The 25945-nt window shown below is 56.5% G+C and overlaps 1 protein-coding gene across 1 annotated transcript in view; it reads left to right on the forward strand.

Moving 5' to 3' along the window:
* Positions 1–23960, forward strand: part of LOC142433425 (protein-arginine deiminase type-1-like) — a 37631-nt gene extending 13671 nt beyond the window's left edge. The window contains exons 2-16 of the mRNA XM_075538379.1: positions 3740–3920; positions 5599–5671; positions 6294–6355; positions 7524–7641; positions 7725–7850; positions 9165–9337; positions 9426–9529; positions 10766–10889; positions 11223–11330; positions 12883–13034; positions 18902–19046; positions 19789–19884; positions 20516–20596; positions 21205–21330; positions 23727–23960. Of these exons, the coding sequence (XP_075394494.1) occupies positions 3740–3920; positions 5599–5671; positions 6294–6355; positions 7524–7641; positions 7725–7850; positions 9165–9337; positions 9426–9529; positions 10766–10889; positions 11223–11330; positions 12883–13034; positions 18902–19046; positions 19789–19884; positions 20516–20596; positions 21205–21330; positions 23727–23960 (1903 nt within the window). The remainder of the gene's footprint in view (positions 1–3739; positions 3921–5598; positions 5672–6293; positions 6356–7523; positions 7642–7724; positions 7851–9164; positions 9338–9425; positions 9530–10765; positions 10890–11222; positions 11331–12882; positions 13035–18901; positions 19047–19788; positions 19885–20515; positions 20597–21204; positions 21331–23726) is intronic.
* Positions 23961–25945: the final 1985 nt, after the last annotated feature.

Here is a 25945-nt window from a genome sequence, read left to right on the forward strand (position 1 = left end):
ACTGTACTATTGTTGGATGATCTTCAGCAAGATGGTACTTGCATGCGATGTCAACGATCTTGTTCTATAATTTGCACCTCTGTTGGGTCACCTTTCTTTGGAATGGGACTAGATCTCTTCCAGTCAGTTGGCCAAGTAGCTGTCTTCCAAATTTCTTGACATAGATGAGTGTGTTAGTCTGGGTGGACTAGAGAAACAAATTCATAGAGACACTCAAGAGTGTATAAGAAAGATCTTTATATACAAGAGCAATTGAATAGTGAGAAACCAGCCCAGCCCAGTCCAGACCTAGTCCATAAGTCCTATATTGGCCCATATGTCCGATACCAGTCCCTAAAGTCCTCTTCAGACTCACGAAACACATGCAACAATGCCAAATGCAGGAAGATCACAGGCCAGCGGCTAGGAAGTCTCTTGGACCAGTGGCAGTGGAAACATCTCAATGCTGGCAGGAGTCTCTACGTGACTCCCTCAGCTTCAGGGCTCTAGTATAGCTTCATGTGTCTTGTCAGAGGGAAGACAAAGCAGGGAATGAGGGGGTGTCCCGCCTCCAGTGAGCTATTTATCTCCTTGGAGCCTCCAAATGAGGTCATCAGGCTGTGACCTGATTGACAGGCTAAACTCCACCCCTTCACTCTTAAGTCTCAAACTGAGGACCGATTGTGTGACTACCACAGCAAGTGAGTGCCTCCCGTGCTTCACCAGCTTGTTGGCGCACACCCACTGGTATTCCGTCAATTCTTGGCGTCTTGTTTTGGACTAACGCTTTCGGTGCAGTTTCAACTTCTTCCTTCAGCACCATTGGTTCTTGCTCATATGCTACCGCTTGAGATGGTGGAATGTCGACTCGTTCTTTTTGGTAGAGACTCTGTGTGTTCTTTCCAATTTCTTTCGCTGCTTCCTGCCTCATTCAATATTTGCCCATAGAATCTTTCAAGGTGGCAACTCCAGGCGTGCTTTTTTTTCGGCATAAGATACGCTGAGTGTATACTTCCTTTGGGTTTTCTGATTCTAGTTCCTTGCACATTTCATTATAATATTTTGCTTTATCTTCTAAAGCTGCCTTTGACATTTTCTGTTCAGTTCGTTGACTTCATTACTTCTTCCATTTGCCTCAGTTGCTCTCCAATTAAGAGCAAGTGTGGTCTGACATCCACCTTGGTCCTTTCCTCCTTTCTTGTCTTTTTACTGGCCTTTCACTTTCTTCATACGTGATGGTCTTCATGTCCTCCCACAGCCTATGAAGTCTTCTGCATTCACATGGCATGCATCAAATCTGTTCCTGGGGTTTTTTCAAACTCTGGGTCATTTTTTGGCTTGGGTGGATGTTTACATTTTCTTCAACTTCAACCTTACTTACATATGAGCAATTGATGGTCTGGTTCACAGTCGGCCCCCGGCCTGGACTTAGCTGCTGAGACTGAGTTTCTCCTCATCTCTTCCCACAGATGCAGTCCATTTCATTTCTAGGTAGTCCATTTCTATGAAATCCACGTGCAGCCTTTTGTGTTGTTGAAGCAAATGTATTTGCGACGGAGAAGTCACTGGTCTTGCAAAATTCTATCGTGCAATGTCCAGCTTCATTTCTATCACCAAGACCATATATGTCAATTGCTATTCTCTCCTCTTTGTTTCCAGCAATATTTATCCATGCTTCTGGAACGCCGTTGGTTCAAATTCAGACCGAAGCTGCGGTAGAGTGCTCACATTTGCGCACCACTAGCTTTTGTGGTTGATGCACACTGCGGGCAGTAGTTGTGAGGACTGGATTTCCTGTGTGTGGGCAGGCATCCACCTCCGACAGCACTGTGCTTTCAATGTCCCTTTTCGATGATGAATGTGACGCCATTGCTCTTGATTGTGCCAATTCCTGGCGTAGTAAACCATATGAATTTTTTTTTAAGTTAAACAGGCAATTGCCAATTCATTACAGCTCACTACTGCCTACAATATCAATCTTTTTGCATTCCATTTCATTTTCACCCACTCGCAGTTTCCCTACATTCATACCGGCTACATTCCAAGTTCCGATTATGAGCGGATGTCTGCGCCTCTTTCTTCTCACTTGAGTTGTGCCCCATCGACACAAAAGGTCCTGCAGCGTCACTCCATCTGCGCCATTATGGTCGATTCTGCGTTGAGAAGGCAGCTCGTCCTCAGCCTGGACCACCCTCTCGGATAACGTTCTGCTTCTATCGTGAAGTTTTCCGTATCTGTCCAGGGTCCGACATGCTCCCTAAGGTTTTCAGTGGTGCACTCCTCCGATGTGCACAGCCTTGTCCTGCTTTGTAGTCTGTTCTCAGTCTGGACACTGCTGAAACCTGTCCACCTTGGGGGACCCTGCTGGGATTTGAAATACCAGTGACATAGCTTCCAGCATCGCAGCAACACACAAGCCCCCACAGGGTGACACACCGACAGGAAAGTGGTGGGACATCTTTGCTTTGTCTAACTTTAAAAAGGCCTTTTGCAGTAGGTTTGCCATGCAATATGCTATTTGGTATATTGAACGCTACTTCCATAGACATTGATTGCTAACCCAAGTAGAATTAAATCATTCAGATCTTCCATGCCCCGCCCCAATATCAGATTGAATGACAATAAACTTTCTGGGAAAAGCACCAGCAGCTTGGGGAGCCATGTGTGAGTTGCAGTGTAGGTTGGTCATGGAGCTAGGAGAAGGCATTCTGCCCCACCCACGGGCTGTACGGCATTGACATGAAATTGACAGTCCAGATGAACACGTGGCGCATTACTACTAGTATGTCGTGTGCTGCACATCATTCAGATATTGGATTGTTGCTCAAACTCATGAACTCACGTGTGTCCCAGCACCCATTGCCCACTCAGAGAGTCCGTTGCTACCCTGCGCCAGCACGGACTGCCCGCAGGCGCTCCAGAGCTGGCGGTCAGGGCCGGCGTGGGAAGGAAGCCTCCCAGGGACAGGGGGAAGAGCCCAGATGACAAGAGCATTTCAAAGACAGACGATACCTGGGCCCATGCTTCAGACGTGTCAGCAAGAGCAGCGTCCTTGGTCTCACCATCAGAACGGCTCTGACCGTGCGGTGGGGAGGGAACCTGAGCAGAGCCACGGAGAAGGAAGACTGGAAGCCAGCGATGCACTCCGTCGACCATAACGGCATGGATGGGGTGACGCCGCAGGGCCTTTGGTGTCGATGGGGCACAACTCAAGTGAGAAGAAAGAGGCGCAGACATCCGCTCATAATCGGAACTTGGAATGTAGCCGGTATGAATGTAGGGAAACTGCGAGTGGGTGAAAACGAAATGGAATGCGTATGGACAGTTTTCCATAGACGGGTCTGCTCCTGTAAGAACGCAGCCTGGGACCCCGATAGGTGGGGCACTTCAGGGTCTCTGTGAGTCCCAACTGACTCTCTGGCACACCCCGCCTCTGCCATCCTGCTCCACGAGGGCGAGAAGGGACACGGCAAGGGGATAGGTGCGTGCACCCAGGGAGGCGACCTGTGTGGGCTGGGGGAGGTGGGATGTTGCAGGAACCTGGTTGGCACTGGGGTCCCTTTCCAACCCACTTTGGGGAATGATGTGTCCAGGGGTGGTCACATGGAGAATCAGTGGAGAGTGGGCCTGGAGTCCTAGCTGACTGATGCCCAGCCAAGGTCAGTCTCTTGGCCAGTGGTCACTGATGTAGCTGGGGGTGCTCTCTGAATAGACCAGTCCCAGCTCCTCCACTCAGACCCTCTTTCTCTCCCCTCTGCAGAGATGTGCCCAAGGGTGCCAAGACCTTCAGGGTCTCGGGGAGCCCCGGGGTGGAGATCTTCGTGCTTTACTACCCTGCACGGGTGGCAGAGCCCACAGGCAAGGCCCACTGGCCTCTGGATGCTAACATCGACGTGGTCGTGTCTGTGCACACAGTCAGTCAGAAACTATATGACCATAAGGTAAGAGGCCACTCGCCCATGGTAAGGGGCTGGGCCCCCTGGGCTGGGCCCCCCCGCCCTCCCCCACCCTATCCCTCCATAGTATACCCCAGACACAAACCCCTGACTCAAAAAAACAAAGAAACCCACAAGCATTCATGCTTGTACCCACACAACACATCCTAATACAACCTCACAGACACCCAAAGACAAACCACCCATCACCACGACGTCAGACACACATATACACAGGAATCTGCAGTGTCTCACACACACGGAGCCACAATGGCACACACACATACATGTCCACGTAGCCCGTCATCACACACACACACGGAGACATATCTCTCTCTCTCTCTTACACACACACACACACACACATCAAACCCTAGTCTCCTGCATGGAGACAAGAATTCTACCACTGAACCACCTGTGTCTGTATTCCACCTATACACAGGCCCCCAATATTGGCAGGACTCCCAGTCAGCAGCCCGTTCACACACATGCACAAGCACATGCATGACCTTGTGTGTACATGTCTGGGTTAGGCTGGCTTGACTAGAGAAACAAATTCAGTGACACTGATATATGTGTAAGAAAGAGTTTTATATCAAGAAGTAATTATGCATCCATCAATAAAACATCCCAGCCCAGTCCAACCCAAGTCCATAAATCTTATACTGGTCCTTAAAGCCCTCTTCAGACTCACGCAGCCACATGCAATGATACGGAATGCAGGAAGATCAAGGGCTGGTGGGGGCCGAGTCTGTGGATCCCGTGGTGGTGGACACATCTCCAGGGCTCTAGCAGCAGGAAGGAAAGGCAGAGGGAGAGAGGGAGGATCCCTGGCCCCTCTTTATGAGAAGGCCATGCCCACAAGGAGGCACCGTCAGGCTGTGACCTGACTGACAGACTAGACTCCACTTTACACTCATATATCAAGTTGACGTGAAATGATGTAACTGCCACAGTGTCTCCCACACTGAAGCACACCTTCTTCTCTCATGCAGTCAGCCCTAAGCACAAATGACACCCCTCACTTGGCCCCACCCAGGCCCATAACACACGCTCAGTGACCTGATGATTCACGGGCATAGCCTTTCACGCCAACCGGGAAAGGGGTGGACTGTGAGCTGAGAGCCGGAACTCTGGAGTCTGCCAGGGCTCTGGTCCCACCTCCCTTGCTTGCTAGCTGCGTGGCTGCAGGCAAGGCCCTAGTGGACTCAGTGTGACTGTGCTGTGCCTACTGGGGCCACCTGAGAGCACCTGGGTAGGGCATGTCACCCAGATTCTGACCATTGGTTGTGATGGGCTTGGGGAGATTGTTCCCCGATTATAGATGAAGAAATGACGGCCTAGAGAAATTGAGTAACTTATCTAAGTGAAAGTGACAGCTGCCCCATTCCCTAGTTCTCTTTTTCTGACACCCCCCACAAAGCAAACCCCAAGGGTCCAGTTGTTCCCCTGAGAATCCACCCACCCCTCCCATTTCTCCACCTTCCCCCTGCCCCTTGCTCCTCACACCAGTTCTGAAAGCAGGAAGTGCTCCCAGCCAAGCCAGGAGCCGGTGGGTCTTGGGACCTCAGAGCAGAGAGGATCTGCTGGCAGCCACACCTTAAAGAAGGACTGTACCCCTGCCCCCACCGCAATCTCTGAAGGTGATGGCCATGCTGGCTTAGGGCTGACCATTTCCCTACAGGTGAAGGTCTCCTACTTTGGACAGCATGAGGACAGTGCCCTGGGCCACGGGGTGCTCTATATCACAAGTGCTGGTAAGTTTGGCCCTTTGGGCTCTCCATAGATCTACTCACCCTTTCTGGTTGGCTGTTTGAGGGCCTTAGGGACTCTCTTATCCGCCTGAGTGGAAGCTTGGCTTCTTCAGGGATCTTCTGTCCATGCTGAATCACGGGAATTCACAGCCAGGGATACTTAGGACCACAAGAATCTAGAAACATCACTACCCTTGGGTCATTAGCTGGACCCACAAGAGGCCTCCTCTATCCAGGCTCCCACAGATGATGCTTAGTGGAACCCCCAGGCTCTGCTCTGGAACCCGGAGAATCACATTCCGGTCCCAGCTGCAGAACCTAGAACCTGAGAGTCTCATCACATGTCGGAGTCAAGGACCACCAGGATGGGATCTAGAAGTCTCCTGGACACCAAGGGCTAGCAATTCAACCTGCACAGACAGAGTAGGTCAGTCATCCCCACCATATCCAGAGCCGTGAATATCTCCCACACCCAGAACCTCAGTGGAGCAGTAACAGGGGCTCCCAGCTCTGGGCATGGTCCCCAGAGCAGGGCATCCTGGTTCTCCCAGATGGCCCTGCTGTGGACAGTACGGGCATGCGCACAGGCGCAGGCAGCCTCTAGCACTCCTCTTCACCCTTTCAGACATCTCCCTGGATGTGGACATTGGCCGCACGGGCAAGGTGAAGAAGAGCCGAGGTAACAAGGTAAGACTCCCTTGGTTACCTCGAGACTGCAGGGGGCCGAGCCAACCTGGGGCTGGTCCGGATGGGATGTGTTGTCCAACAGGGGCTTAGAGAACCCATCCAGGGACTGCCAAATTGCCACCGATGGGCATGAACCCAGGCTATCCCACGTGACGGTGTTCTGTGTGGCATTCTCTGGTCTCCCCGGGGCAATCTTGGAGTTGGGGTTGGCTCTGGCTGGCTGCCTGTTGTATTTCCTGTGCTGCTTGGGTCTCCAAACCTGGTGGGTGCTCCCTAAATGTTTGTGGCGGCGGAACGAAGGCAAGGGGAGAACAGGTCTATTTCTAGGGGCTTGGCTGCAGGAGGTCATCGAGGTCAGCCCCAGGCAGATGGTGATGGCTGTAGGAGCAGTGGCAGGGGGCTGGCGGGAGAGGGGTTGAGGACCTTACCCTGTGGGAAGTATCAAGAAGCTGTCCGGGGAGGAAGAGAAGGCGGAGTTTGTCAGGAGACACCCCAGGGAGGCAGCCTGGATCAGGAGACCTTGTGGACAAGGCGGGGCAGGCCCACCACGAGTGGCCATGCGGTTGGTCACTGAGCAAGGTGAGCAGTGACCCTGGACTACCCTTCAGAGCTGGGCCAGAATGCTAGTTGTGCAGCTGGGGGTTCACCTCCCAAAGCCCCTCCCCACTCTTCTGTAAAATGCAGAAGGGAGTCTGCTGGGCAGCAGCTGGTGGCAGCGGATGGGGTCAGGGTGGGGGTGCCAGGAATGTTGTTGAACACAGAAAGGGGGTGGGGCAGTCATCTTTCTGACTTCAGATTGGATCTCTTTGTCCATGGGTGGACATCAACCTGTCCTTGCAGGGGCCTCTGTGGGACAGGCCCCGGCAGAGTGCTGAGCACAGGGCAGGTCCCCCAATGCCCCAGCAGAACCATGTCTAGGAATGACTGTCACCAGGTTCCTCCAGTGCGGGGGCTGGGCAGAGCCACTGAGGATGGCTGGGCAGGTTAAGCACCAGGCAAGGATGGCAAGGAGTCCTGCTGCTCCAGTACCCCATTGATGGTCTGTCGCTGACTCTTCCTGCGATCCCAGATCAGGCAAATCTCCAAGCTAATGAAGAAGCCAGGCTCCGGCCAGGTCCAGAGTCCCTGCTGGGGTCTCACTGACCCTGAACATCTTGTTTGGTCACAGAAAACCTGGCGCTGGGGCCCAGAGGGCTACGGGGCTGTCCTGCTGGTGAACTGTGACCGGGACACCCAGAGGTTCAAGGAGCCCGACCATGCCAGCAGCCAGCTGGTGTCACTGGCCGGTGAGTGGCAGAGGTTATATGGGGTGCAGGGAGGGCCTGGGGGGGAAGGTGGAGGGTGGTGTCTCAGGGACCTCTCCCCGCAGACCTGCAGGACATGTCCCCCATGGTGCTGAGCTGCGACGGCCCAGACAAGCTCTTTGACAGTCACAAGCTAGTCCTGAACGTGCCCTTGTCGGATTCCCAAAAAGTGGGAGTCTTCTGCGCTCGGGGTGAGTGACCCCCACCCCAGTGCCTGTACCAGGCGAGGCTTGCCAATCCTGTCTTCCCCCATCTGCCCCTTACTTGTTCCTCTCTCTGTGCGGCTCCCTAAAGCTCACCAGCGGCAGCATATGAAGCCCACAGCCCCACCCACCGTCGTGAGCAGACTGCAGACCGGAGGGTCACGGGGTGGGACTGCTCCCGGGTTTCTGGGATTGTCATCCTTATGGACGCAGATGGTCAGCTCTGGGGGCACTCACCTTGCCAAATTTCAGTTACTGTTTTTGTTGTTTGGCAGCCAGTTGGTGCCAACGTGGTGGCCCTGCAGACCAGAGCTCAGTGGCCCTCACAGTGCTTCCCAGGCTGCTCTTGTCATGGGAGCAGATCGCGGGCCTTTTCGCCCACAGGCTGGCTGGTGGGATCGAACCACTGACCTTTGGGTTTGCAGCCACAGGCTAACCATTAGGCCTCCAGGGCTCCATCTGAGTGTGAAGTCAAGCACAGACCATCCCATGCCTCAGGGATCCTAGCTCACCTTGTTCTCCCCTGAGGCAGATGCTCCACAGCCAGCCCTGTTTTACAGAGGGGAAACTGAGGCTCGGATGCATGGATTCATTGTCTCAAGACCACCCATCGAGTTGGGGGTACAGCATTGGAACTCAGACCTCCTTGGTTCCAAGTCCTCCTCTGTCCGCTGCCTGTAGCCTCCTCTGGTCATTCAGCTCTCACTGCATGGCGGGCACTGTCCATGCAGGGTCAGTGGGGGTGTGGAGGGACCAGCGAAGTGGCAGCCCCAGCCTGCAGACCTGCCCTTGGGCTCTGAGCCAGGCTTTCAATGAATCCAAGGCTGGGACTTTAAAAAGCACCCACGCACAATCCCACCCATGTGCAGGTCTGTCCTCCTGTTTACTCCCCGTCACCCTCCTCTGCTCAGCCTGCCCAGACTTGGTTGGGCTAAGCAAGGACTGAGATGTGCGCTGGGTGCACCCATGGGGGCCAGCAGCCTCAGTCATCCAGGGAGTGGACAATCCTCTCTGCTGTGAACAACAAGGAAGAAGGGAGGGACACTTTCCCAATCGGCCCTCGGGGGAGGAGACGGGGGCAGACAGACTGCCTGCCAGGGGCTTCTGTCTGCTTCCTGTTTAAAGGGGACACTGACCCCAGGTGAAGAACCGAGGCTCAGAGGCAAGCTCCCGCAACCCCTGCAAGGCCACGCAGGAGCGGAAGCCTAGTTGCTCTGGCCACAAAGATGGCTGTGGCCCTGGTTCCCGGTCTGCGCCTCCTGTCCTACCGCCCCAGAGTGGCGCTGACTCTGGCTCTCCTAGGTGAGGGCTCCCTGTCAGACTACAGGATGGTGCTGGGCCGCCGACACCTGTCCTACGAGGTGGAGCGGCAGCCGGGCGAGCGGGAGATCAGCTTCTACGTGGAGGGGCTCGACTTCCCAGACAGCAGCTTCTCGGGGCTGGTCTCTCTCAGTGTCAGCCTGCTGGACACAAGGGTGTGTGCTGCGGAGGGGTTGGCGTGGCCCGAGGGGCTTGGGGGCTACATGGGGTCCCTGTGGGGCTCATGAGCCCTTTGTCCCTTAGTCCCTGTCCAAGGTACCCCTCTTCACCGACATCGTGACCTTCCGCCTGGCCCCCTGGATCATGACCCCCAACACCCAGCCCCCGCTGGAGCTGTATGTGTGCAGGTGAGCCCCCTACAGCAGGCTCAGGAGGAAGGGGGTGCGTGGCAGGTTTGGTCCTGTACCCAGATTGGACTGATCCACTGGGGCACTGGGGATGCCGAGCTGCACACAGGGCAGCAGTGGGCAGTCACGGACAGAAGTGGGCAGGCATGGGCAGCAGTGGGCATGTGTGAGGTAGCAGTGGGCATGTGTGGGGCAGCAGTGGGCAGATGTAGGGCAGCAGTGGGCAGGCATGGGCAGCAGTGGGCACATGTGGGCAGCAGTGGGCATGTGTGGGGCAGCAGTGGGTAGTCATGGGCAGCAGTGGGCAGGTGTGGGGCAGCAGTGGGTAGTCATGGGCAGCAGTGGGCAGGTGTGGGGCAGCAGTGGGTAGTCATGGGCAGCAGTGGGCAGGTGTGGGGCAGCAGTGGGCAGGTGTAGGGCAGCAGTGGGCAGGCACGGGCAGCAGTGGGCATGTGTGGGGCAGCAGTGGGCATGTGTGGGGCAGCAGTGGGTAAGCATGGGCATCAGTGGGCAGATGTGGAGCAGCAGTGGGCAGGTGCAGGCATCAGTGGCTGGACACGGCCTAGCAACCCGTTGGTTTCAGTTGTCAGCACCCCTCCCCCACTCTGAGCAGCCAAAGGCAGCTCTCTGGTCCTACTCTGCACTTGGCATTGTGACCTTAGTCTGGCAGTGGGGCCAGGCTGCCGATGGTCACAGGAAACTGGACCTTTGCTCTGATGTGGGGGCCCACTGTGCCCACTGAGGATGTAGGGAACTACCTGCCTGCTGGGATCCCCTCCAAGAATCCCTGTCGAGCCCTGAGAGAGCAGCCTGGGCAAGGTCACTCCAGGCCTCTGCCAGGGAGTTCAGAGCAGTGGACAGGGTCCCATAGGGGTAGGGCCGACAGGGGTCAGAGCTCTCAGAGGGGTGTGATTAACAGGTCTGTATCACTCACTTACGTGGGTTCAGGTGTGACCTACTCCTCCCCCCACTTCAGCCACCTCTGGCCTCTCCATGCCTCCCCTGCAGCTCCACACCATCACTGGATGTGATCTGGGGACATTATCTGTCTCCCATGTACCTGTGGGCCATTTGAGGGCAGGGACTGTGTCTGGGCCCCAGTGCCCCGGGCCACACAGAGCCTGGCCCAGACTGAATAGAGGTCACCCTGTTCAGCCCTGCCTCCAGGCCCCAAGGGCATGGGCACAGCCAGAGGGGGTGACTCCTCCCGCTCCCCACTCCCTGTCTCCTGCACAGTGTGATGGATGATCATGGTTCCAATGAGAATTTTCTGGAAGACATGGCTGACCTGGCGTTAAAAACCAACTGCAAGCTCATCATCTGCCCTCAGATTGAAAACCGGAATGACCGCTGGATCCAGGTGGGGGTTGCCTGGCGAGGCCTGAGCCCAGTCTGACCCGGGCTTTGGGGTGTGTTCCTACTGATCCCGAATCCTCAGAGAAGCCAGGCCAGGTTGGGTGCTGCCTGAGGGACCCGTGGCCTGAGGAGGCTTCCCCGATGCCTTCTGTGGCTCCATCCCCAGACCAGAGTCCTCTCCTGGCCGGGGTCCCAGGTAGTATCCCCTCTGGATCTTACCATGCTCCCACCCCACCACCCATCCGCTGCCTGGTCATGCCCCTGCCCCCTGGCCCGGCTGACCACCCTTCTATCAACCCCATGCCCTGAGGGCACAGCTGGTTCTCTTTCCCCCCAGGATGAGATGGAGTTTGGCTACATCGAGGCCCCCCACAAATCCTTCCCTGTGGTCTTTGACTCCCCCCGGAACCGAGGCCTGAAGGACTTCCCCTACAAGGCGATCCTGGTATGTGACAGCAGGCAGAGTGGGGACCCTCCACAGGACCCCTCCAACCAGTCTTGCCAAAGCAGCTGCTCCAGAGTCAGTGTCAGAGTGGTTGGTGCCTCTGAGTAGATTCAAACCTCCAACCTTTCAGTGACCACCACAGTGCTCTGGCCACTCGCCCCTCCCATGGTCCCGGCCCACCTGGTCCTGGGGAACAGAGGGTGGGGAGAATAAACGGTCAGAAACTAGAGAGTCCTGGGACAGTTGGGTGGTGGTATGCAAATGATATGCAAACTGCATGCAAATAGGCAACCATCAGCTTGGCTCTGGGAAGGTCAGGGGCTGAAAGTGCCCCCAAATGAGGAGGTCTGTTCTCCCAGGGGAGCCCGGGAGCCTGGGGGAAATTGTCCTCAGAATCCTGCTCTTTTCTTTGGAAGAAGGCAGGCCTCTTTATGTAAGCACTGTTTTCTGACCACCTGCTGTGTGCCGGGCACTATGCTACCTACTGGGGCACCGTGGCAAGAAAGAGAAGGGCCAGCAGGCTTCGCTGACTCCATATGGGGTCACTTATTTAATCCACGAGGGACATTCCTTGGCTTAAAGCGATTATTATTCCCTCCTGAGGGATGTGCACGGCCGGGCTCAGAGAGGCTAAGTAACTTGCCCAAGGCCACACAGCTAGTCGGTGGTGGCACCCAGGTGGCCTTAGCCATGTGGCTAAATGCTCGAGGTGGCCCCGGGCCTGGAGCTCGCTGTCACTGTCGCAGAGGTCCCGGCCTCTGCTTGCTTCCCTGTCCTCCTCGCCCTCCACCGGGGAGCCGTGACGGGGAGTCTGGGAGCAGGAGCATGCCCAGGAGGTGACAGTGATGGCTGCCTGGTGAGTGGTGCTGAGGCCGGGGCAGGCTGACCCCAAGCCCTGGTCCCTGTCCACTGATTCCCCTCTGACCTTCCTAACTTCGGCAGCTTCCTTTGGGCTCAGTGAGCTAGTCTTGCCCAGCTTGGTCGGGAATTAAAGTGCACTGTTGTCCTCTTTCTAATGCATGAGTTTAAAAGTACCCTGGTGCCGCACGTGAGTAAGCAGACAGCTGGTAACCGAAAGCTTAGTGGGCCACACCCACTCGGGGTGTCCTGGGAGAATGGCCTGACCCAGGCTGCCTCCTGGGAGTCTCTGGGCACTTTCACCTGGACTGGACTCTGCGGCAGCAGCACCTCCACTACAGGTGTTCAAGGTCACAGTGAGTGTCAGGCTGCTGCTCCCGCTGCAGGGCCTCCCGGCTGACCTGTGAAGCCCTTTCTTTCTGCCAGTGGCCACCGCCCCCTCGGGCGCTTCTCGAGACGTGTGGGGTACCCTTTCCAAACCTTTGGGCCTTTTTTGTGCTTGTGCTGCTCCCAACACCCCTGGCTGGCTTGGCATCCAGGGGGGCAGCCCGAGAGTGGATGCAGGGTGACATTTCAGGCATGAAGAGAATGTGGAGGGGGCTGTCCTCAGCGGCACCTTCCACCCAGAGCTACCTCTTCCTGTCCTAACTGACCCCTCCGTTTGGGGGGGGTGGTCTTGCTGGTTCTTTCCTAGGGCCCGGACTTTGGCTACGTAACTCGGGAGTCCCCGTACAGGGGCGCCTCCAGCCTGGACTCCTTCGGCAACCTGGACGTCAGCCCGCCTGTCACGGTGGGCGGCAGGGAATACCCCCTGGGCCGGATCCTCATCGGGAGCAGCTTGCCCAAGTGAGAGGCCAGGGTGGGGGTTGGGGGGTGGGCAGGAGGACCAACTATGCATCCAACCCTAGTCCCCTCCCCAGCCTGTGTGGAGAGTCCCCGAATCTTAGATCCGCAAGGCGGCCGAGTGGTGAGAATGCAGTCCCCGGTCCCCACGGGGGCCCCCCCGAGGGCACCAGTGATTACCATGGTGTGCTCCCTAAAGCCTAGGGCTTCCAGCTCGCCCAGCGGCACCTCTGAAGAAAGGCCTAGCAACAGCCCAGCAAATCCTCCGGAGCGGTTCCACTCCAGTGCAGGGGGCCTTGAGCTGGCTTGGATTTGACAGCCGTAGGCACCGGCCTTAAAAAACACTCCGGTACAGCCGAGGCGCTCCGGCAAGGAACCAGATGGTCAGCTTCTCCTGACCAATCAGCAGAGCTGGGGAGGAGGTGTCCAATCTGGCCCAGAGGCAGGGGGATAGACCTGCTGACCTCTTCGCTGGGGAGGTCCAAGGGCTGGAAGTGAGTGGTTGGTGAGGATAGTGGAATGTCAGAAGTGACCGGGTGGGCCCCACCGGGTGAGGGTGGGCCCCAGGTGGGCCCCACCCTGGGCAGGTGTGACCGGGCAGGAAACACGGTGTTTGGGGCTTAGTGTTTGCATAGGTGACAGTGCAGCTAAATCCCACTGAGCGGGGTCCTCCCTGCCTGCCGGTGACTGAGGAATGAGGCGTTGCAGCATGGGGTCCTGGTGGGGTCCCCTACTTCCTGCCCAGAGATTGCACTCACACCAGGCCCCAGAGGCCATGCTTCCATTTGGGCAGGGTTGGTGTGGAGCCCAGTCCCGCCCCAGCTCACCACCCAGGCCCTGCTCTGGGCACAGAGGAGTGGCCGGGCAGATCACACGGCAGCAAATGGCAAGCCTGACAGCCTCGGGGCTCTGGCACCAGCCCAGGCACATGACCTGGTGCTCAACCTGGGCGGCAGTGCTGAGGTTGGCCAGGGGCCAGCGGGGTGTCTTCACCGTGCTGGTGACTCCTGCCCAGCTCAACTCAGGAGAGAACCCATACCCACACCCATACCCACACCCCCAGGGGAAGGGCCTGGATGCCTTGAGGCAGCTGTTACTGACTCAGGAGAGAACCCCAGGCAGGAGCATTGGCTTTGGAACCAGATGGGCTTGGCTTGTATCCTGCCTCTGCCACTTAGGAGCGCCCTATTTCCCACAGTGCTCTGCACTGAATAGGTACTTGATGAATTCATTAGAACATATTGCGCACTCCCATGTGACAGGCATTACTGAAGGGACAGGGCAAGAACAGTGAGCAAATCAGGTGAAAAACTCTCCACTTGCTGACTGAGCAAATTATACTCCAGGCCTCCATCCTCTCATCTGTCATATGGGACAAGGAAAGGAAGCTGTCTGAGCTGTGTAATCCGTGTCGCTGGGAGGAAATGCCTGCTGTAGAGTATTGCGTAGCCTGGGGATCCAGGCTCAGGGGCCAGGAACTCAGAGGAGCAGGCTCAGCGGGGAGGGGCTCTCTACATGCTCCCCAAGGCTCCCCAAGGTCTGTGCTCTTTTGACTGGCCTTGGGCTCCTGCCCCAGTCTCTGCATCACCCCACAAGACAGCTACGCCTCCACCTGTGCTCCATCCCTTCATCAGCCACTGAGCAGAGTCCGGAGTCTTCTCTCAGCTCAAGGCCAAAGGGGTTTGTTCAAGGATCCCAGAGGGGAAGAGGAGGGGCCTCTAATATGGCTGTACCTCACCCCACTGTGATTGTGTTGAGAACCAACAAGGCACTTGGTGGACAGATGGGGCTCTGAGGTTCAGAAAGGGTCAGCTACTTGCCAAGGACCACACAGCAAGCTAATGGTACTGTCACTGGTCACCTGCTCCTTGGTGCCCAAGCTAAATGAATGCCCCAGGCCGCTGTTCTGTGCTCTGACCTCCCACTGCCACCAAGCCAATTCCCACTCATAGTGACCCGATCTCTATCAGGCTTCCGAGACTATAAATCTTCATCTGTGTGTTTACAATGCAGTCGTTTAATCATATTAAGAAGAGTTGGGAAATCATCGCCACAGTTAATTTTAGAACATTTTCTTTCTTGGACCTCATTAAAGCCCTCCGTTTCCCCCAGTCTCCCTTGCCATAACCCAAAAACTTAATACAGTTACTGTCTCTGTAGATTTACCAATCCTAGGTTTCATTACAGAAAAACATACCAAAACAAAAAGGCCAAACAAACAGAAACCAAAAAAACCTAACAACAATAACAAAATAGAAGAGAAAAATCTCAATAGGAAAGAAATCAGAAAATATTAAAAACCAGAAATAATTTTAAATGGGACAAAGGGAGAACAAATGAGAAGGTGTCACATTTTAACCTATGATCAAAGGGGGTTCACCAGAGACTTAATCCACATGGGGACCCTGCAAATGGATTCTGGGTTTTCACTGCCATCCATATCCTTCTGCAAACTGGGTGCTCAAAATTTAAACTCAAATGCCATTCCCTCCTCAGGTCTTAGATTTTTATTATTTGTACTCCATGGATCACACAGGCTAGGATGTTTCTCCCATGTGGATAAGCCTTTAAGACACTATTCTCTGATAGCCAGGCACCATCTGATTTCTTCACCACCTTTGAAGTTATAAATCCTTAGGAGTGGGTGGTAGGTTTGAACTGCCAACCTTGTGGCTAGCAGTTCACTCTTCACCTGACAGTGCCACCAGGGTTCCTGTCTATACAGATAAGCAGAGAGAAGTGGGTGAAAGATGAGCATAGTAATCAGGACATCACATAGCGTCTTGGCTAAGGGGAGCCTCTGAGAGAAACTGGCATGGAAACTAAGCTCGACAGAGTGAGGTAGTTAACCATGTGGCTCTTTGAGAGAAGAATGTTCCAGTTGGTGGAACAGCCTGAGCAAAGGCTCGACCACAGAGATGTTCATGAGCCATGAGAACAGGTGACCACACGTCCCGCTTTGGGTGGGACAGTCCCGATTATTAACTATTTTTCCCATGTCCCGCGGCGTTTTTTAAAAGTCCCGAATTTTGGAAAGAACACATGACAAGCTAGGGTATACGGTTTTCGGCTGCCGTGTGGCTATTTCGCCAGGATATGAGTTTATCAATGGTGTCCCACTTTACCAATGTTAAAATCTGGTCACCTCTTAGCCCAAGAGGGGTGGGACGGCAGAATCGAGGAGCTTGACAGAGCATCGGTTATCGTGAGGGTTAAACCAGATACTCCACGTGGGGAGCTTCAGGCAGAGTCAGCGGTCAGCAATCATCCCTCAGTTCTCTGCCATCTCTAAGTTGTCCATGACCAACGTCTTTGAGCGATCCCGCCCCCTGGTGGCAGCTTTGGTGATGGCTCAGAGACCAGGCCTGGGGCCTCCCTAGCAATCCCAGGGCCATTCTGCCCCGGACTCTGCCCTACTCTTCCTGGTTCTACCACTTCTACTCAGGAGCCATTTCTTTCCCTGAGGTCTAGCTCTTTCCCTAATCCTTTAAAAAACATTATATTAAAATAAGGGAAATTTGAAAGGGAAAAAAAGTCCATTTCCAACCCCCAAACCAAACCATCATTTTCATTGCTCACTGTCGGCCTGTTCTGTTTTATACAGACCATGAACTTGTGCTAGTTCAAAAGCATTGAAGCCATTAAAATCCAAACCAAACTCGATGCTGGCTCACAGCGCCCCTGTAAATAGGACAGGGGAGTACTGCCCCTGTGAGTTTCCAAGACCATAACCCTTTATGGGAGAAGAAAGCCTGGCCTTTCTCCCTAGGAGTGGCTGGTGGTTTCAAAGTGCCGATTGCAGCCCAACTCAGCAAGTAGTTATTGAACATCAGTGAGTGTGTGAGAGGTGGTGGGGGGTGCAGTGGTTCTCAACCTTCCTCGTGCCACGACCCTTGCATACAGTTCCTCATGTGGTGGTGACCTCCCCGCCCCCAACCAGAACATTGTTTTCGTTGCTACTTCATCACAGTCATTTTGCTACTGCTATGAATCGGGAGAGCCCTGTGAAAGGGTCGTTCGACCCCCAAAGGGGTCGCGACCCACAGGGTGAGAACCGCTGCTCTAGACAAACTATCTGCCACGTACCATACCACGTGAACCGCACACAGAGCTCACCAATACTAGAGCGAACAGTAGAGCTGGTGAGGGGCTGTTGTCCTTTTAAAGATCTCATAGCGAACGTGGTGACATCTAGATCACATCTGGAGGCGATGAGGCATGGGGTATGAGACATTAGGGACAACTTCAGGTAGAGAGAGCAGCACGTGCAAAGGCCCTGAGGCAGCAGAGTGTCTGGTATGTCCAGGAGAGGCAGATCCCTCCCTCTTGCTGGAGGGAGGCAGGAGGGGGCCATGGGGGTTGGCAGGGAGCAGGCCACCCATGGCCATGTAGGTCCTTATAAAGGGCGTGGCTATTCTGGGAGTGTGCTGGGAGTGATTCGGGGGGTTTGACTGGAGGAAGGACACGGTCTGTCATCGTGTTGAAAGCCTCCTTCTCGGTAGCAAGCACAAAAGGGAGGCCAGAGAAGGGACAGGCTGCAGCGGTGACCCAGGCGAGGGAGCTGCCCCGCTGGCCAGGAGGAGGCGGAGGAGGCAAGGAGGGGGCTGGAGTCTGGTCTTCAAGGGGGAGCGTGCTTGTGATACCTTTTCAACTCGGGCAAGTAGGGTGAGCTACACTGGAACAACAGAATGCCTCCATATAGAGTAGAGGAGCCCTGGGCATAGTGGGTTGGGTATACATTGGGCTGCTAAGTGCAAGGTCGGGAGTTTGAAACCCCTTGCTGCTTCTTGGGAGAAAGACGAGGCTTTCACCTTCCAGAAAGAGCTACAGTCTCAGAAACCCACGGGGCCAGCTCTCCTCTGTCCTCTAGGGTCGCTGTGAGTCAGAATGGGCAGCAGAGAGTTTTTATGGAGAGAGCATGCGGGTGTGGGTTTCGACTTTGTGTATTTAGGATAGGCTGCGCGCACCAGGGAACGGTGTGAGCTATTAATCTGATGTTAGCCGTGTCACCCTTTAGCTTCCCAGGCCTCCTCACCTCATCTTTTAAATGGGGACACTGCCCTCACTTAAGGTGTCACCAGAGGCTCTCTTGCATGCATGGGCAGCTTTTTAGAATGAATTTCCCCGCTGGTCCTGATTCCCTGCTCCAAACATGCCGCTCCACCTTCCATGCCGTGCTCAGCAGGGGCTTGAGGGTCCCTGCCCTCGCTTCAGGAATTAGAGGGGTGAGAGACAGGGCTTCACCCTCAGGGACTGGGAAGCGGCCCTCACATTCTTGCACACATGAGCTGAAGCGTGCCACACAATGCAGATTTGGAGGGTGAGGGTGGATGGATGCCCCCAAATGAAGCTTTGGGGTCATGACCTCAAAGTCTCTGTGATGTGGAGGAAGCTGGGGCACAGGGATCATTGGAGCCCCCGGTGTACCAGTTCACCTTTGGGGAAACACTGGACTGAGATGGGGGGTGGGAAGCCAGGTCACTTTGGGTTTTGAGCAACAGGCTGGGTATCCTTTGGGCCAGGGGGCAACCTGTCTGAACCCCAAGCTGGGAAGTGAGGGCCTCGCTTCCCTCTGGCAAATGGAGCTCCTTGGCCACTCTGGGTTGAACACCTGGGCGCACCTGCAGGCTGCACCTGGGGACATCCTGTGCCGCCCGCTGACCCTGTGATCAGAGGGCACCCTCTACGCTGGTACAGGCCTGACCTCCTCCTGGGGCATTTTCCCACCATACTCCTGGCCATGGCTTGGGCTTGGGCAGCATGGCCCACACTGAGTCATGTCAGCTCTCTGAGTCTGTTTCCCTTCTGGGATTGGGTGGGGTGCACACAGAGTGTCCGCCTGGTGCCAGCCCTCCTCTCCTCCCTGGCAGGTCTATAGGGCGGCGGATGACCAAGGCGGTGAGGGACTTCCTGCAGGCCCAGCAGGTGCAGGCACCTGTGGAGCTCTACTCCGATTGGCTCTCTGTGGGCCACGTGGATGAGTTCCTGAGCTTCGTGCCCACCTCCGACCAAAAGGTGTGTCCTCTCCCCTCCTGGCCGAGACACCTCTGCTCCTGCACTACTTGATGGGATGGGGCAGGACAAAGCCAAGTCAACCCCGGAGTCCAGAGTGAGCGAAGGGTCAGGGTAGCCTTGAGGCCAGGCTGTGAGAATCCAGGAAGGCTTCCTGGAGGAAGTCAGAGCCTCTGAGCAGGACTCTGATGCTCTCACCCTGACCCCTCGGCCCAGACCCCTCAGCCAAGAGCCAGGCATACTCACCATGTGTCATAGATTTAACTTCTCCAACAAGCCCTCCACTGAGGACACCCTGACTGAGAAGGGTAATGGAGGCACCCCAAGTCACTCAGCCTGTAGGTGGCAGGGTAGGGTTCTAACTCAGACACGGGCCCCACCTTAACCACTGGGTGTACTGCCTCAAGGGGGTAGCTTTGGAAGGCACAGCCCTCAGGGCTCCATTGCCTGTCAGGAGGGTCTTCTGGTGAGAAGGTGGTTACAGCCCAGCGTGCCCAGAGTCCAGACGTCAAGAGCTCTCTGCCCTTGAAGACCCCTGAGAGGGTCTTGAAGGGAGAACTTGGTGGTCAGTGACGAAGGGCCCCAGAGGTAGGGGATGTGTAGACCCTCAGGGTGGCTGGTGGCAGGGCTGGGCACAGGGCCACCCTTTGAACAGCCTGGCCTCTGAGCTCAGTCCCCTCCTGAGCTGGGGGTCTCCTTTGTGTAAGGAGAACCTGCCCCTGAGCAATTCTCCCTCCTGTCCCAGGGCTTCCGGCTGCTCCTGGCCAGCCCCAGTGCCTGTCTCAAACTCTTCCAGGACAAGAGAGAAGAGGGCTATGGGGAGGCGGCCCAGTTTGAAGGTGTGTGCCAATGACCAGGGTGCTCGCTGTGGGGCGAGCTCTCTCTGGATTGTCTGGGCCCTGGTAGCCTTCCCTCTCTGAGCTTGGTTCACAGGGCTTCAGGCCTCCGTGCCAGTCTCCCCCTCACCCCCTTTCTGGGGTCAGGGATGGGAAGCCTGGAGGCCGGGGGACAGCCCCAGGCGCACAGCGAAGGTGGGAGCCGCATCCCAGGAGAGCCAAGAAACGGGGAGAGATGAGTTTCCTGGGTGAGGTGACTGGACTGTGCCACCCAGTCCCTTCTTCTTGTCCTTGTCTCTGATTTCACCACCACCCTCTTCGTGCCCCTTTCCACAAATAGGAATTCTACAGTAAAGATCAGGGCTCCGTTCGGTAGGGTGCCCAGAGCAAGGTGTGTTCAAGGATGTCTGCCCTGTCATGATTAGGGCCTGAGTCCAGGACTCCCTTCCCAGGGGGAATGGGGGTGGCGGAGAAAGGCTCTAAGCCTTTACCGGGTTTTACTTGTAACCGGAGCCTCTTCCCTGGAGGGTTCCCAGTCTCCAGCTTTCACCACCCTAGCTTCCCAACCTGGCATGGAGGTGGGAGGAAAATTCTGGTCCGGACTCTCAGCTCGTGCCCCCTGACTCTCTTACAGAGCTGCAATACCGGAGGAAGAGAAAAAGCATTAATGAGATATTGGCAGACAGAAAGATCCAGAGCGACAGTCTCTACGTACAGGTGAGGGGCGGGACTGGCAGTGCTCTCAGAGATGTCCCCCTGTCGGGGAGAAGCAGGCCCTGGAAGGCTGGGGACTTACAGCCAGAGTGGGGCCTCTGCCCTCTGAACCCTCGGATGGAAGAGACTCAGCCATGTCCTCAGGGCTCGTCTGACTGCGAGAACGCCTGGTTTCCATGGGAGTGGTGCCAAGTTCTCGCAGAGCTGTGATGAAGAAAGGGGGCCTGGTTGGCAGGGGGGAGAGTCAGAGGAGGCCAGGTGGACCCTGGGTGCTCCAGTAGGCACTCAGCCAACAGGGGAGCAGCGGGCTCCATCACTTCCCCAGGCCACTGCTGAGATGGGCAGTGTGTGTGTGTGTGTGTGTGTGTGTGTGTGTGTGTGTGTGTGTGTCTGCCTGGGTCCCAAACCCAGCTCTGCTTTCCCAGCTCTGTGCCCTCGGGCAGGTCCTGTGAGCCTCAGTTTCCCCAGTGGGGACAGCAAGGGCTCCTGGTGCCCACTGCTGTTAAGAGGGTCAGAGGTGCTGGGGGCGGAGGGCTCTGCCAGGGCTGGCGCACAGTAGGCGCTTTCCTTGTGTGTCCGGTGGGCTCCGGCTGCCTCTCTCCTGTCCCCAGAAATGCATTGACTGGAACCGCGAGGTGCTGAAGCGGGAGCTGGGCCTGACGGAGCGCGACATCATCGACATCCCCCAGCTCTTCCAAATGAGCGGCTCCTACGCGGAAGCCTTCTTCCCCGACATGGTGAGCCGGCTCTGGGATCCGAGGGCGGCCTGCAGCCCGCCAGCCTCCGCGTCGTTTTCTCTGGAGAACATCCCCAAGGTCCCTGAGGGGCACCGTGTGCCCCACTGCTAACCCCAAAGTTGCCCCAAAGTGCCCAGCTGAGCCACATCCAAAAGGCCTGGTGACCTTCCCCCAGGAAACCCCGCGGAGCGCAGTGCTCCCCTAGCACAAGGGCGCCCCGCCCAGGATCCAAGGACTGCATGGTGCTAACTATCTTCACAGCCGCAGAGCAGGGATCTCCAGCCAGGGGCCTTCCTCCCACCCCACCCCCCATTTTCATTGTCTCTAGAGGACAGGGGGGCCTTTAAGCATCCTCTAATGTACAGGACAGCCCCTCCCCAAAACGCACCCCTTGCCCCACCCTCCACCAAAGAGAAACAGAAAGCATAGCTCAGTCCCAGGTGTCCCAGCGCCTGTGTCTGGGTCCCAACTGCCTTCTCTGTTCTGCTCTCTGCTCCCATCAGGGAGGGGCGGGCAGGCAGGGCAGGACATCTGGCTTGCAGATGAGCCAGCTGATGTCACCTGGGAGAGCCTTGATTGATGCTATCGGCAAGATCCTGGCCCAAGTGCCCATTAAGCCCCTGGGAAAGGATGTTGGGTGTTGGCAGCTGTGGCAGTGGTCCCCACAAAGGCACAGAGACCTGTTTTCAGACAGCCTTCGGCCTGAGTCCTTCTCTGGACAGGCGGTGAGTTTGTGCCAGGCCTGGAGGCCCCCATGCTGACTGATGGCAGGAGCGGTGGCGTCCCTATGGAACCTGCTTTCCTTCCTCACTGGGGGCTCAGTCCTGACCTCTGAGAATGACCTGCCTGGAGCTCCCCCTCACTGTGATTATCAACAGGTCCTTGAGGGCAAAATTGCCCCTGCCCAGGCCCACTGCTCTTGGGGGACCTGTTCTTTAGCGCCTCCGTGGAGGGAAGCTTGTTCTCTGTGCAGATCAGCCTGGTAGCCACAGAACCAGGAAGTCCTCTAAGCATTGAAATGTGGCAGACGATGATGGTACCACACGGGGGCCACCAGGCTCTGGTTCTGGATAAAAGCCCAGAGCCTTGAGTCAGCCCTCCTCAGACTACAGCTTTGCCCCTGCCTTCCGGAAGTCAGCTCCTACTGACACCTTGTCTCTTGGTGGGATTCTCTCTGTCCAGGACCTGCTAGAGGGTCCCAGCACGCTCTCCCTGGAAGGACCCTCAGAGCCCACTCAGTTAACCCCTGGTTTGTCAGCTAAGGCCTGCAGAAAGAGCATGGGCTGGTACTGCCCCTCCCCTCCTTGTCTCCTCTTCAGTCGGGGTAAAGCTGAGGCCCGCTAGTTATGGCCCTAAATCCTTGACGGGCTCCTGCCTTGTCCTCCTGCCTGCCCTGACCCCACCCCCAGCATGCTTAGGCTCATCCACAGGCAATCAAGACCAAAGGGACCTTCCCATTTCCTGTTGATATCAGTGTGGGTGGTCATGCAGGACAGAGCTGGGGGGACAAGGCCCAGGGATCAAGCCCATCCACCGTACCCCCAGAGAGCCCACAGAAAGAGCCCCTCCCCCCTTTCCTCCCCCCCCCCCCCCGTGAACACAAAGGGTAGTTCCTTGTCACCTCTGGCCACCAAGCTTGGCTGAGACTTCCTCCAAGAAGCCCCACACTCTGACACGGGTGTTGAGGGGCTGGGGGGGAGTCCCTTCCCTTCCTCAGAGTTGAAACCTCAGGCCAGGTCCTTCTGTGCGGACATCAGAGATGCCACCAAAGATCACCTTGGGTGCCCAGACTCCAAAATCTCTTGGCTTAACCTCTCAGTGCCCCCAAGATACCCCAGTAGCAATCCCAGAATCAGGTAGAAAGTACAGAGCTAACCTCAGAATCTCACTCAGCGTTCTGTGGCTGGTGACCCTGTGGGAGTCACGGGCTCTGGCAGAGACTGGGGGCTTTTGTGGGGATGGAGCCAGCCCATAGAAGAAGCAGAATACATAGAAACAGCCCTCAAGGCTGCCAGGGGGTTGTAGAGCAAGCTGTGTACTGCACGAGGGCCCAGTGCCCAGGAAGCTTCTCCCCCTGCAGACCTTGCAGGGGTGTGTGTGTCTGCCAGTTCCTGGCAGGGACTAATAAGCCCGTGGTTGTGAACTTAGGAAGGTGCCGAGTGATGGCAGAATGTGTTGGAGGGGGTGACTGGCAGCCCTGGCTCTTGCTATCCTCCCTTCCAGCCATCTACTTGGGTCTTCTCTGCTTCTCTCCACCCTAGCTGGCGAGGTGCCCAGGATGTTGGTGAATGCCGGAGAGGCTCCTGGGAGGGTCAGCCAGAGTCAGAGGCCAGAAGGGACCCCAGGCGCAGTGGCCTCAGCCGACTGAGCATGCCCCTGCCTTCTCTCTTCTGCAGGTGAACATGGTGGTCTTAGGCAAGTACCTGGGCATCCCGAAGCCCTTCGGGCCCCTCATCAATGGCCGCTGCTGCCTGGAGGAGAAGGTGCGGTCCCTGCTGGAGCCTCTGGGTCTGCGCTGCATCTTCATCGACGACTACCTGTCCTACCATGAGTTGCTCGGGGAGGTGCACTGCGGCACCAACGTGCGCCGGAAACCCTTTCCCTTCAAGTGGTGGAACATGCTGCCCTGACCCTGCCCCCCACCAGCCTTCCTCTCTGCACCCCCGCTGGGGAACCATCAGGGTGAGGGCTGCCTGGCCCCCATCCTCTTGGGGAGACCTGGGCATCTCCCCCGAGTGCCTGAAAATGTGCCGGACACTGTGGGCTCTAGGGGACAGGAACAGAGGGCTCATTGGCTCCATCTCTGGGGCAGACAACCCAGCCCAGGAAGAACCACCCTCAGCCCCCACCTGCCTCGTTCCCGCCCACAGGCCCCAGAGGTGCTGGGGAAGCCCAGAGGCCTCAGTCCATCCGAGGGGAGCCCCGATCACAGCCGAGGGTGGCTGTCCAGCTGGCTCTGACTCACGGCGACCTGACGGAGGACAGGACAGAATGCTGCCCGGTCCTTCAAGGGCCATTGGAACAATTGAGCCCACGGCTGCAATCCATGCTCTGGAGGGGCTCCTGCCTCTGACTGACCCTCCCCTTTACCCAGCACAATGCCCATCTCCGGTCATCGCCCTCCTCCCGGTGACCGGCCCCGGCAGGTTCTCTTTGAACAGCTCCGCATACATTTCTCTCCAACAGCTTCTTCTTGGCCCTGGGATTGTGTTTCTCCCTCGCCCGCTGCCACACCGCTTCCTCCCCCGCTGTTCCTTTCTCACTCTTCTTGGTTTGCCCATGGCGTTGGCCATTCAAGGAGGCCTGGTGGCAGGGTGGTTACACATTGGGCTGCGATCACCAGGTCAGCAGTTCGAAACTACCAGTCACTCCAAGGGAGACCTAGGAAGCTCTCTACTTCCATAAAGAGCTACAGTCTTGGAAACACAGAGGGGCAGTTCTGCCTTGTCCTGTAGGGTCGCCATGAGCCGGAATCCACTCGATGTCAGCGAGTAAGAATGGGGGGCATTGGACAGGAGCAGGCATATGCCAGACACACCTTAGTCATCCGGTGACATCCACTTCAGATTGCTTCCTCTATTCCGACACTTCCATTGGACCCCAGGATAATGACTTTGTATTTAATCAGGAAGGGGACCAGAGGGTCTGGGTCTTGTGGGGGTGTGGGGACTGGTTCCTTAAGACCAGGAGGGGAGACCTTGGGACACCGTCCTGCCTCTACCATGAGGGACCCTGACCTCTGACCACCCAGCACCCTCTCGCCCACGCACAGACCGAAAACAAGGAGAGGAAGCGCGGTATCTGAGGGTATTTGAACACGCAGTATCAAAAACAAAACAGAAGGCAACAGAAACCCTTTAATACCCGACTCCGTCCTCAGGAGGGTGCTTGTTACCTGTTGGGAAAGCCTTTAATTATGAGCGCTACCTGCTTCCGGCTCAACCATGCTGAGGCCAACACGTGGGCTGAGGCGGAAAGACAGAGGAGTCAGGGCCCAGGGGTCCAGGCTGAGGCCGAGGATAGCCATGGCAGATGGTGGAACTTGGGGCCAGGAGGCCCTGAGTCCTCCTGGGCTCTGGACTTGAGCCCTTGATGGGAAGGGAGCTGCTGTCCCAGATGGCGCAGGAGGTGGGGGCCCAGATGTTAGAGAGGGGGTGGGAGCCATTAGATTATCTCTGAAGGTGGGGCTTAATTTCTTCTAATAGGCCTTAATTATGCCCCTTCTTCTGCAGGCAGCGGGAGGGGGGACAGCTTCCGGGGGAAGCTTGGGTTTTACCTGTGAGTAAACCCTGTGGCTGGCTGGGAAGAGGAAGCTGGCATGCAGAGGGGGAGGTTTTAATAGTGTGACCCCAGGTGAGGTCACTGGGGACGTGTGCAGACAGGTTGGTCTGAGCAGCAGAGTGAGGGAGACGTGGCCCTGCTCTGAGACAGGCATGGAGGCCCGGGGTTCAGCCGGCCCTCTTCCCTAACTACACTGGACTGTCGGCCTCTGGGCCCCCTATCTGTCTGGGCTTGAGGTGACCCCAGCTATCTGGGCCCTGGGGAGACCTCAGACTGAGCCAGCTGCTGTCACACTCATGGAAAGCCTGGCAGACAGAGGCTCCACAGAAGAAAC

The sequence above is a fragment of the Tenrec ecaudatus genome, chromosome 1, assembly GCF_050624435.1.
Source record: "Tenrec ecaudatus isolate mTenEca1 chromosome 1, mTenEca1.hap1, whole genome shotgun sequence".
Classification (NCBI taxonomy): domain Eukaryota; kingdom Metazoa; phylum Chordata; class Mammalia; order Afrosoricida; family Tenrecidae; genus Tenrec; species Tenrec ecaudatus.